The 13,236-nt window shown below is 38.8% G+C and overlaps 1 protein-coding gene across 1 annotated transcript in view; it reads left to right on the plus strand.

Annotated features, from left to right (window-relative positions):
• Positions 1 to 934: 934 nt before the first annotated feature.
• ITGA4 (integrin subunit alpha 4) overlaps positions 935 to 13,236 on the plus strand; it is a 48,589-nt gene continuing 36,287 nt past the window's right edge. The window contains 8 exon segments of the mRNA XM_026647624.1: positions 935 to 1,036; positions 1,140 to 1,269; positions 2,965 to 3,032; positions 3,648 to 3,777; positions 7,769 to 7,854; positions 8,208 to 8,270; positions 8,375 to 8,512; positions 10,346 to 10,457. Coding sequence (XP_026503409.1) covers positions 3,660 to 3,777; positions 7,769 to 7,854; positions 8,208 to 8,270; positions 8,375 to 8,512; positions 10,346 to 10,457 — 517 coding nt within the window. The 5' untranslated portion in view covers positions 935 to 1,036; positions 1,140 to 1,269; positions 2,965 to 3,032; positions 3,648 to 3,659.

The raw sequence follows: 13,236 nt of genomic DNA on the forward strand, positions 1-13,236 counted from the left end.
CCTGGAACGGCTAACCGCGGCCAGTGGGAGCCGCGATCAGCCAACCTGCGGATGGTGTGGGTAAACAAACCATCCCAGTCCACCAGCAGATTTCCCTGATGGGCCGCATGCCAAAGGTTGTCAATCCCTGAAATAGCGGTATGAGTAAAGAAGGGGCAAGAACAGGAGATATTTGGCTCTAGTTTAGAATTCAGATCCAAATGCATCAGGAATTACAAGAGGCTCTTTTGAGGTTTCAGATTAGGGGACTGGGCAAAATCAGCTGTAAGGGTGGGTTTCGATATGGGAGTCTTAATTCAGTATGGTAGAGGATTAAGACCTGAGGTTTGAGTTCACTGCTAGATATGAAAAATTCTCCCATTTTGGATTCACTGAATACCTAATATTAGGTCTTAAATTTCCTTGTATACCAATGATGAATCTTTATAATAAGATATCATACTTTTTGTGATAAATTAGCTCAGTGAATAACAATGCCACTTTATTAGTACTTTCCTTGAGATCACACCACAGGGGTGAAGTCCTCGGCTATAAAACAAGCAATGTATTTTTTTTAACAAGAGTGCTACTCGTGTTGGATTTGTGCTCAGCTTCCTGATTTTCTCAGTTTCAGCAGTGATGATCACACAATCAGAGCTCAATGACTAATAAGTCCTGTTCACATCTAATATGCTGTGTTTGGATCTGGACATATTATATGTATGGCAGCATACCTTCCTTTCTGAAAAATATGAACCATGCTAAATATCTGTACATGGAACTTCCTATACAAAACACATCTGTATAAATTCTGCTGAATTTACACTGTTTAATATAATCATCTAGTAATCAAGTTGTATAATAAGGAAGTCCATATAACTTTAGTATATTTCCTGTGATCAAGCTGATTGTCATAGCTTTTTTGTTTTGTTTTGGTTTCTTTGCTCCAGGCAATCCAGCAGGAGACTCTTGTGGAAAGACCTGTTTTGAAGAGAGAGATAATCAATGGCTGGGTGTCAGCTTGTCCAGGCAGCCAAGGGAAAATGGAACCATTGTTGTATGTATTGCCTTAAGTACCGTATGCCTTTTGTCATACTACCTTCACAACTTTTACATTTTCCTTTCGCATCTCGTGTTGGTTTTTTTCTTTATATATACAGGCATGTGGACATAGGTGGAAAAATATATATTACATAAAAACTGAACACAAACTCCCTAATGGCGTTTGTTATGAAATCCCTCCTGATTTTCGAACACAACTAAGTGAAAGAATAAGTCCTTGCTATAAAGGTAAGCAGAGAGTTTGGTGATTTCTAGGGTTTGATAAGATAACATCCTACTTGATTTGAGGAAATAAAAGAACAGATATGCCCCTGAAAAAAAGAAATGAGCTGGGGGTTGTGGACACTTTAAACTGTTTCTTGTCTGCCCCCTCCTCCCACCTGCCCTGGGTACGCTTTCTGCTATCCAGGGCCTGCAGTGTGGGTTCTGAAGACAGAAATCTGGCCTATGGACCAAACTTTCTGGTGAAATTTTGATCACTTTGAAATAATGTTGATTCAACAGCTGAAAAGGGCAACCAATATTTACTCAGTGGGCTGGTCCCCTGCAGGGCCTATTTTCTTTATAAATAGGCCAGTGCAGGCTCAGTTCATCTCTTTGCTCCATCCACCAGCTAGGCATATGGAGCACAATGTCTGAGTTGACTAGAAACAGCATCCTCAACTGGCTGTTGTTCCCTCTTCCTGAGCATCAGACAGACTGTTCCCAGTAGCAGCCAGTGCTGCCTACCGCCCCATTCCTGAGTCTAACACCTGCCAGGCCTAATCTCTCACCCAACTTGTAGCCTGCAGGAAGAGGCCTCCCTCGGTGCCCCTGTGCAATCTACAGGGGAACAAGAGTGAGAGCAGGATGGGACCCAAGATGGGAATGGTGGCCTCAGTGCCCCCCAGCAACCTACCAGGGGATCCCCAGCTCCTATGGTACTTTCCCCAAACCTGAGGGAACAATATGTCAAAATATTTAGTGATCCTATCCCCAGTTGAGGCAGGGGAGAGCAGATAATCTGGCCTTCCCACAGAGAATGATGTAGAAACTCCTTCCAGCATCCATCCCCGGGAATCAAAGACAGCCACCGGCTGGATCATCCTTCCACCTCTCATGGTTACTGGGTGAAGGGAGTAGGAGGCGGGTAAATGACGGGTGAGTGTACATGGGAGTGAAATGAAGGAGAGACTGAAGGGAAAGTGTTAGTAAAGAAAAGTAAGATATTGGAGTTGGAAGAGCATGGATATAAGGAGCCTTGCAGAGGAAAGACAAACAGACGTAGGGAACTGAGACTAAAAACATGAGAAAGGAAGGATAAAAAATGAAAGAGATGGAAAGTGGGAACAAGACACTGGTATATCCAATGGAGGAGCTCTTCCAAAAATCTAATGGAGCAGCAGGAGAAGGCAAAAGAAGCCATGGCTGACCATAGATACGAGCAATAGTTTGATTATTACAGCTCTAAACTGTACATGTACTGGATTCCCAGCAGCGATGCATGGCATAGGCATCATGAGAACTCCAGTTAAAGTAGTTATTTCCATCGAAAGTATGGCTGGAGTTGTAAAAGGGGTGGGAAGAGGAGTGTTAAACCTACTAGCATTTGTTATTCAAGCACTGTGTATAGTGATGTTTCACTTTGACGTGCTGTTTTCATGGACTGACATGTATTAAAGGAGATTGTCACCTTTTTAGAATAGCTAAATTCAGGCTTCAAAACCTAGCTCCAATCAAGTGATGCATTTTGAATGGGACAATTTTCTCAAGTCCTTTATTATTCTGGTATGAAGTTGAAGTCCATGTACTATTTCCAACAGTAGAAACCAGTTCTTGTTACTTATCTCTACTCTCATTTCAGAGAGCTGCAGAGGAATTCTGAAACTCTCTATTTTTCAAGATGATTGTAGACTTTAAATCATTTTTGCTTTTTATATTCAGATTATGTGCGAAAATTTGGAGAAAACCATGGGTCATGTCAGGCTGGGATCTCTAGTTTTTACTTTAAGGTGTGTATTAAAAAATCAGTTTCCTATTTAATTATTTCCTGGAGAACATCGTACATTTGTGCATAGTCATGATATTTCGTCTTTTTTAAATGAAATTTATTAAAGATAAGAGTTTTAGGTATATAATAATTTTCAAAATGCCAAAACATAATTTATCATGGCACTCTATTTTAAATCCAAAATTCCTTTTTATTTTGAAAGGAAGTGAAGAATATAATAGAGCGTATTTTTTATTATTCCATTCAGAATAACCTATTGAAAGAACTATTAAACACTAATAAGGCTTACATTCTGTATATAAAGAGCGATGTACATTTTTATGTTCTACCTGAGAATATGATTTCTAAAATATTCTGCTGAGGGGGAAGATACCTTGTTTCTGGTTTTCTTTAAATTGCTCACCGCTCAAAGCTTTTAGTAGGGAAATAATAACCATTTTTAAAAAATGTAAAACATTTTATATGTGATCTGATTTTAATGCACTGATATTGAGCCAAATACATCTCCAGTGTAATTCCATTGACTTCAGGGGAGTTATACCAGGAATGAATTTGACTCATCATGCTTATCTTTAAGAGTTTAATACATAAACATAACACTTTTTCTTTTCTCCAGGATTTAATTATAATGGGAGCCCCAGGATCATATTATTGGACTGGTTCTGTCTTTGTGTACAATACCACTGCGAAAACCTCTCGAGCTTATACAGATTCGAGGAACCAAGTAAAATTTGGAAGTTACTTAGGTATTTAAAATATTTTTATTCATCTGTTTCGTTAATTCCCTGGTCTATACAACTGGGTGTGAAATGTCATCCTTGTTACAACTCAGAGTGGCAATATTGCAGACCTGTCTTGTGATTCTGAGTGTGATGTTAATCTTTTTAAAATCTCACTTTTATTCTGTGTTCCTCTACATTCTTCTCATCTGAATTGCCTCAAACATTTATTTCTGAATTGCTTTATCTTCATTTACAATAATTTCTAGTCTTATTTGATTTAAAAGAGTGACAGTTCACACTGCACACTTAAGACTGCTCTGTTTGTAAGGACTTTGATCATAAATGGTTTGTAGACTTCACTCAGCACTGCAGTAAGCAGATTTCATGCAATATTTAAATGTTTAATAACAGGCTTAATTATGGCTTTGCCATGAACTTGGAGTAAGGGGTTGTGTGTTATTGTCCTTCCGCATGGACAGCTGGGAGGGGGATTGTGACTCAAACAGTCACAGGCTTCCTCCTGCTTCTCCTGCTGATCCAGGGAAGGAGTAAACTGCAGTAGGTCTCTGTACTGAACAGCACACACGTTTCCCAAAGCACTGGTCGGCGGGTTGGGGCAGCAGAGAAGGTCTGCCCAGTCCCCACCCCAATACATCCCATCCTGCCAACCATCTGAGAGTCCCCCCCGCACTGCTTCTCCTGTGGTGCCCCTTCATGCCATGCTAGCTGAGTCACAATTTATTCCTTGCCCTGGGCTTCCAAGTGTGTCCAATCTCCTATATTTCTGTCTTTTAGGTTGCAGTTTCTTCAGGGCTGATTCTGAAGTCATTTTGTATATTTTTACAGTGCTAAGCACATTGTCAGCACATAAATAACAATAGTATTACCAATTGAGGAAAGTATATTTTGTGACCAGCATACAATTCAAAACAGACTACTGTAATTAATCTATATGCTTTCACTATCCTTTCTTCTGGCAGTGATCAATGATTGGTCTCTGCTTTATAGAGTTATTGTTTTCTTAATAGCCAATGTGGAGATTATGGCAATCTGGAGTTTTACAGGAGAAGAACATGAGAAATGCGTGTTGTAGGGTTTGATTTCAAGCTGGAGGGAAGAAAGGGGTTTCAGTACCAGCCCCCTGAGGAAGAGAATACACTGGGAAAGAGAAGTCAGTGAATAAATAATGTTTGACAGGATTTCCTTAGCTGTACTTGAATAGCTCTAATTACAATAATAAAAACAGGATGAAATTGTTTTAAAACAGGATGTGGTCTCAACATTTTTAGCCACTTTCTTGGTGGTTTTAAATTATAATGATTACCATTTTGAAAGAAGTTGGTACAGTATAAAAGATCTGAACTTAGGTATGTATATGAATACATTCTAGACATGCATCTTAATGAGTTAATTTATAATTATCAGAAGTTTAACTCCATCTATGCTTCCTCTTATAGTCCAGTATACATTTTTAATTGCACTTGGTCTTTCTATTTCCATACTTCCTGTAGGGTAAGCCTAATGGGGAGGTGTTTCATCTGCTTTTCAGAATGAGACACAGAGTTCTTACAGAAGATGGATGATGAGAGGGATAGCAGAAATGCCCCTTTGCAGTAATATATGTAGTCTTGAGAACTCTGTCTCATAATTACGGTGATCCAGCAAAGCACTTGCATGTATGCTTACACTTAAACACGAGTCAACCCATTGAAGATGCAACTTAGGTAGGAAAAACATGTGAAGACAATGGGAATGCTCCATGTGTTTAAAGTTAAGTACGTGCTTAGGTGGTTTGATTAATTTAGGCCTGAGGAGAAGTCTAACTATAAGCACTGACATCATACACTCTTGCAAGAAGGGTACATTTACAGGGGACATTGCTCCTCCAGGCAAGATTAAGGGTTTGTAGGCCTCCAGTTGGATAGGGGACATTCTGGAGATCTTAGAACACCTGTGTGGAGGCTCTGCCCCTTTGCATTGCTCTCCAATTCCCCCAGCAGCATAACTCCTAAGGAAGTTGTGCTATTGCTTCCCCCTCCTATACCCATAGCTCTGTCTGTCTGGGGAAAGATGGCACAAGGGAGTATTTACTTCCAAGGGAAATGTCTGACAGAACTGCTGAGGAATGAAGCCATGTTTCGTACCTGTCCCCAAGCCACATTCCTTCATGGATTTAACCATTTGGGAGTCCCAAATACATACTGCTCTGGTGAAGGAGCTTCTGAGAAGAGGCGGACAATGCCATGTTGGCTCCTCTTCTTCCTTCTTCAGTTTCAGGGCTATTGAATTCATGACTGCCACTTCTTTCATCCCCTGTGTGCTTTAGGTCTGGAGATAGAAAGCCTTCACCCACCCATTACTAAGAACCCAATGCATCTCCCATTAAATATCAGAAAACTCCCACTGACTTAAATGGAAGTTAGACCAGGAGCTAGGTTAGGGAAATCTTGGAATAAAACTGCCTTGGCTCCTCTAAAATGTACACCTTTTGATTCAGCTTATTTCCAGGTTTCCCGTTTGACTGCTTCCCTCTTGTCAATGTGAATGAATGAGGAAGTTGTTAATCAACTTATTTGTGACTTGTAACATTTTGTCAGGGTTTTCTCCTGAGATTTTTCAGAAGTGTTCTAGCAGTAAAAAGAAAACCCAGATGAACTGTTGTCCCAGCCTCAGAAATGGTTTGCTTAGGTGCGGAGCCTTGAATAATAAAGGCATAAACTTCACATCGTTTTCATACAACATATGAAAAATAATCTTCAGAACAGGCAGAGACCTGGGACTTGCAGTTACCAAAAAATCATTAGAAATGAATGTTTTTTACATTTGGACAAAACAAAATAACTTGAAAGTAAAGATCAGAGCATGAAAATTAAGGCTCATCTACTTAAGCTTAATTTTTTGTTGAATAAGTAGAAACTGGGGGTTGACCTTTAAATGATAAATGGTCTTGTTCACCCCTTATAGCTTAAAACATGAAAAGAAAATGCTGGCATAATGGGAACCTGAGTTCCACACAGTCATCTTGGCAAGTTAAAGATTTAAGGCACAATTCTCCTCTATGATATTGCGCTCCCTACTTCCATGGAAAGCTGATGAGTTCTGTAGTTACAAGGGGAGCAGAATATAAATAAACTAAATTACTCCTCTGTCTGAGCTCAGCCAGTTGCGTCCCATATTGCAATTTGAGAGGAATACAAATGGCCAGTTATGCATAGGCAAAAAATAAGGCCCCAATCTTCAAATAGGTTATCTGTGGGTGGACTTTTATATCCCTATATAGCCCCATTAGTCAGGAGGGCCCTGCACAGACGTAAAAGTCTACCCCTGTGGATCCAACTGCCTGATCGTTGCCAGCAATATTTTTTTGTCAGCCAGCCAAATCTAATATCCAGGTTGTTTAAGAAGGTGCTCGTCCCAAAAAACAAATAAACAAAAATAATCAGTATTGGTAACAGTATTGTGCTTTTTTTTTTTTTATTGCAATACAGTAGAAACCAACCACATTTGAAATAACAAATCTGGTGATTGCTTTGAATGATATAGTTTCTCTTTGAATTTTCTTATGTGAATGTTTGCATTAATTTGTTGTTACAACTCAGACCTATTTGAAAGTGACTCATGAATCTGTGTTGTTAAATAAGGTGGATTTCCATTATTTAAAATGGCAAATAATTGGAAAATGGAGGTGTGTTTGGCATCTTTTATGTGAGATGTTTTTCTGACATTTTTAATGTGAATTCTAGCAATTGGGAGCAAACCTTATTATTTTTATTGACCATCTTGTTTATCTTATGAAAACTTACCTTTCTAAACATTTTGTTTATTATTTACCTGCATGAAATTGCACTTTATTCCTTCAGAGCTCATCTGAGTGAGGCATATATTGTATGAAAAGTAATAGACTATAGTTTATTGGATTGTTGACAATATGCCATAGAGAGCACCTCTAAAATTATATTCATGGTGCCTGTAATCATATTTACTGCATTCAGTTATGACTCTATTTCATTTACAGGATATGCTGTTGGAGCTGGCCACTTTCTGACATCAGCTAGTACAGAAGTAATTGGAGGAGCTCCCCAACAGGAGCAGACTGGTAAAGTAAGAGGTGCTTTGTTGTTGTTGTAACTTTTCCTCTTTGGATTGTTGCAATGGAAAGCTAAGAGAGTGGATTTCTGTGGTCCAGGGGAGCACAGAAAATTGGAGCTTCTCTGAGTTTGTGAGAAAGAATTAAAGGAAACACAGTGTGAAAGAGGGTCTTGCTTGTTCAGTGGTGCTAAGAAAGGATCAGGCAGGAGACATTGCATGACTGTATTTTATTTTGAATTGTGTGTGGTCTTTGTGCCTTTTGGGATTTGTCTTTTCTCTACAGCATATTTAGTATTTCATTTTTCTTACTGACAAACCGTAAGTGCAAAGAGTTGAAATTCTCCTATATTCTCTTCTTATTTTAGGCATACATTTTTAGCATTGGGACAAGGGCATTAAATATTCTGTCTGAACTAAAGGGTAAAAAGGTAACCTTTCATGTTGTTTTGGTACATATTATAACTTCTTGTGTGTTGTCTTAAAGATTTGATGACTATTCACTTCGTGTGTGTGTGTGTGTGTGTGTGCACAGCTTGGTTCTTATTTTGGAGCTGCTGTTTGCGCAGTGGATCTGAATACTGATGGCCTCTCAGACTTACTGGTTGGCGCTCCAATGCAAAGTAAAGTCCGAGAAGAAGGAAGGGTTTATGTTTACATCAACTCAGGTTCTGTAAGTGTGTCTTCTTTTTTTAATTCTGACTATTTAAAGTAATTCTTTTCTGCTTTGTTACAGGAACTCTGAGATGATGCATTTGAACTGCATGATTTACAGTACAACTATGTATTTTGCTAAAATACCACCATGAAAACTGGGATCTTAACTGAAACCTACTTTATGCTAGTATCAGGGAATATGGTAGAACAGCAGTATGATTTTGCATATGAATGTATCAAGTGCTAGCCACATCTACTGTAAATCTGCTGTTCATAAGAGAAAGTGTTAAAGTAGAAAGAGTGATTTCATAACTCGATATGCTAGTTAGTATGTTACTGCAGTCTATTTGCATGCACTCCGCAATTATATTGCTTATAACAGGGGTAGGCAACCTATGGCATGCGAGCTGATTTTCAGTGGCACTCACACTGCCCGGGTCCTGGCCACCGGTCCGGGGGGCTCTGCATTTTAATTTAATTTTAAATGAAGCTTCTTAAACATTTTAAAAACCTTATTTACTTTACATACAACAATAGTTTAGTTATATATTATAGACTTATAGAAAGAGACCTTCTAAAAATGTTAAAATCTGTTATTGGCATGCGAAACCTTAAATTAGGGTGAATAAATGAAGACTCGGCACACCACCTCTGAAAGGTTGCCGACCCATGGCTTATAATTTGAAAAACAGATATTTTACCTTGTTGAAAGCCATTCTTTTAACCACCAAAAAAGGGAACAGTTTGTGAACAGAATAGGTGCTGCTTCAAACTCAAACAACTTGCAGCTGAGTGAAAGCTGTGTAGTCACTAGTAGCATTCAGGAAAGAGAATGGTAGATCTCTTTATTCCCCATATTTTGGTAAATGAAATAACTGGAGTTATTATGTATTGGTATTCGTTTTTTCTATGCTTTTTAATCAGAGGTTAAAATGTAATCACTTTTTCCATTTTCATCTGCTTAGTTTTAATTTGTTAATTTTATTTTTAGAATTTTTATGCTCAATTATTTTCTCTCTCACATATGCATCTTCCATTATTGTTTTCTTACCACAATTATTGTCTTCATGAAGGGCTGGTTATTCCTTGATGCTTCCAAAGGTGCTTCCAGCTGTCCAAAGATCATGTTAAGTCTATGAAATAGGGAGTGAACTGAGATGGAATGGGAGATGGGAAGATGGCACTCCCTTTTAGCATGATGTTCTTTGTGGCACTGCAGTGATCTGTGTGCTGTTTTGATGTAGGCTTTTTATTGCACATAGATGTTCACCATTACAACAAATTGTTTCCCCCTTTTTAAAGAACAACTCTAGTATGAAAAGCGACTCTATTAACATTGCAGAGTCCTGTATATATTATTTTTAGTGATTTACATAACCAATGTGGTCAATTTAAGGAGTGAGATTTTGTTTCTGGCTACCTGCCTTGCATTATGAAAATTGCCCTGGTATATTAAAGTCAAACTGGGCTCAAGAGCCAGCTGTTTGTAGTAAACAATTATGTTGATGATTCACAAGAAGAGAATCCAGTTCCCTCTCTCTGAGTTGTGGTGACTGTTCAGGGCTAACAAGAGTAAAAAGTAGTTAACTTTTTTACTGAAATGTGCAAACGTGATTTTGAAAACACACAAGGATCAGGCCAATTTTACATGTTAATTTTTCAGCGCAGAGCCACACTTTAAGCTCCCTTTACTTGTGCAATTCATACATCCTATATCAGCCTTATGATTCAGAAATGTGTATTCTGAGATAGCATATTACTATCTTTGATAGCTTATGCACTGAAAAGGTCAACAACACGTCACTGGCAATCTCTTTTTTAATGTACATTTGTTTTTGTTTTCCTTTAGGGAGCAGAGATGCTAGAATTGGAGACAGAACTAGTTGGGAGTGACTCTTATGCAGCGAGGTTTGGCGAATCCATAGCTAATCTAGGAGACATTGATAATGATGGTTTTGAAGGTACTAATGAGTATATTTGTACTTCATGACAGCAATGTAATATAAATATGAGGAGTGACTGTTTCAGGAGATTGCTAATGGATGAAAGGGCCTTTCATTCTACACCTGTGTTCCGAATTTACTCCAGGTCCATAGTCATTACCATCTGATAACTCTTCTCCTGTGTGAAACAATAATGTGAGACCAGGTTGTAGTGAGTGTGTCCAAATTGTGTCTACCTGTCTCAGCAGAGAGGCCAAGGACTGAATGGATATTGAGGCTGAATTACCCTCTCACCTTTAGATGAAGTCCTTCCCTCCCTCACGTTGGTGAAACAAGGTTGCAAAGTTTACACTGCTGTTGCCTGTACTAGACCTGCTCAGAGGATAGAGAAATTCAGTCTCTGGGGTTGTCAAGCCAACTCCTCTAAAGAGCACTGTGTTCACATTAAAAAGAAACACCAACATGCGAGCTCTTCTGAAAATTGCAATTAAAGGGTCTACCACAGACAGTCTGAGCAACAATGGTTTTAATGGTCTTCTCTTACTTCTCTTCTGTCTAAAAGATCACCGTTAAAGAAATCTTCCTCCCCTTCTGTTCTAACCATGTCATCCCCTCCTTCAGCCCTTGAACTAGCTTAAGAAGTGGCTTTCAAACATTTGGTTTGGGTGGGAGGGGCTGCAGTTAGCTAAACCAAATGGGATGGACACCCCAGAGGAAAGAGAGGCTGAGGAGAGTGGGCTAAGTGGCAGCACTCATGTCTTTATACAGAACAGGAACAGTCCGTGTTTCCACTCCAGCAAGTCGAGTGTAGATCGCTACTCTCTATCAGCAGAGAAGGCAGGCAAGCAGACACCCGATGTGTGAGGGAAGAGGAAGTACTTCTCAGGAGTTCTCTGCTGGTTTCTTGGGTCCCCTTTATAAGCTCAGCCATAGGTTTTGCTTTTTTGTTCAAAGTTTAATCTATATAGGAGAAGCTAATCATGCCCAGGCCCAAGAACAGGCAACCTTTAATGTACTAGGTGTCTTTTTACCACATCAGATTCACCCTGCACCTACAACTTTGAATTTATCTCCTTTTATTCACCCTTCACTTCCTATACTTGTCTTGGTTCACTCTTCTTACTGCTCCTGTTATCTCACATTCTTGGCAGTACACTCGGTCATGCAGCCCCCTAATCTTGGAACAATCATCTTCTCATCCTCTGAGCACCCTCTCTCTTCTTTCAAGAATCTTTCCTCCTGTGCTTTCTTCCTCCTTCACCATTAATCTCCATAGCTGCATTTTTTCCTGTCCTTTCTTTGTTTTATATGCAAGCTCTCAGGACAGAGAAAACTTCTTACTCTGTTTAGAAACTGAGTTCTACCTTTCTGTGATTAATCTATACAAATGATGATGATAATTGGGAAAATATGGTATGTCAAATTAACATAATTTAAAGATAGGCCAGAAGTTTATGGTGTATAAAGAGATCATCATCATCATCATCATGCAAATAGTTATAATTTGTAATTCCAGTAGTGCCCACAATGTGCTAAGTGGAACGAGTTGTACAATCAAAAGCTGTAATAGGTAATCTAGCATAGAACAGATAACATAATAGGTAATATGACATAGAAGGGGTATGATAAGAGAGTTAGGGGAGATGAGACAGTGGAGGAGGAGGCGAGGCAACTTAAAACTGAGGAGGGAGAAAGTGGAGGAGATATTTCCTGTAAGAGAAAAACGGACATGGCAGAGAAATATAAAAACAACTCTTGAATGATGAAAGAGTTCATTTGTCTATAGGAAGTGCAAGGAAAAAGTATATGAAAGCTGTTTTTTTTTCTTTTCAGTAGTTTAAAACTCTATGAATCAATTAGTGAAGTCAGTTGGATGTACATTAGTGAATGAGTTTACCCCAAAGAATGTATGTTTAGTCTTAATTAGAAAGCACAACTGTCTGTCATATTTTCATCTAGTCAGAGAGAGGTAACATTTTAACCATTGAAGTATGGTACTGTATTAAATCAGAGAACTGTTCTACTGAACCTAGTCAGCAGAGACTTTCCTTTCGTGAGTTTTTTTGGTTTGGTTCCACTTATTTTATTACACTTTGCAAAGAATCAGATTGTTTGAGTGAAGCCAAAAATCTGTTCATTTCCCTTGGTGCATTTTGAACTCATGTACTTTGTAACTTTCTTTTTGGATCGTTTGCTCTGGCTATTTGAACAACTATGTTTGTGATTTAGGAACTAGTCTATTGCTATTCTTTCGCATCTGCACTCCCCATTGGAATTAAATCATGTAGGCATTCAACATATTACTTTGTTTAAAGCCAGTTACCTTAATTTCCCTGTTATATGCCCAAACAAGCATGTTAATGAGATGTTAAGCACATTTAAAAATAAGGAAAATTGACTTGTTTTAGACAAAGTAATAGCGTATAGCATGTGTTCACAGCTTTAATCGTTGTGGGAACAACAGAGGGCAGCAAAATTATCACAGTTTTAGCAATGGGAGGAGATCTTTTCTTTTTAAGGGCCATTGGTCATTTTGGCTATCACCCCTTATTACCGTTTAAAAATTAAATTTAACCTCTCTAACTTGGCGCAACTGCATTGACTTTGATGGCAGTAGTGTTTGAACTGGACAACGTGAATGTGGAACTTTTAGTGTGCACTAGCAAGCTCCATGTGGCCAGCTAATGAACACCAGAATTTACCCCTCTTTAGCATGAACTAATGCACTATGCAGACAAACCCTTCCCAGCTGAAGGGCTGTTTTCTTCGCACTTAGACTGAGTCCCCGTCCCATCTG

Source organism: Terrapene carolina, unplaced genomic scaffold, assembly GCF_002925995.2.
Source record: "Terrapene carolina triunguis isolate 2854851 unplaced genomic scaffold, T_m_triunguis-2.0 Scaffold62, whole genome shotgun sequence".
Classification (NCBI taxonomy): domain Eukaryota; kingdom Metazoa; phylum Chordata; order Testudines; family Emydidae; genus Terrapene; species Terrapene triunguis.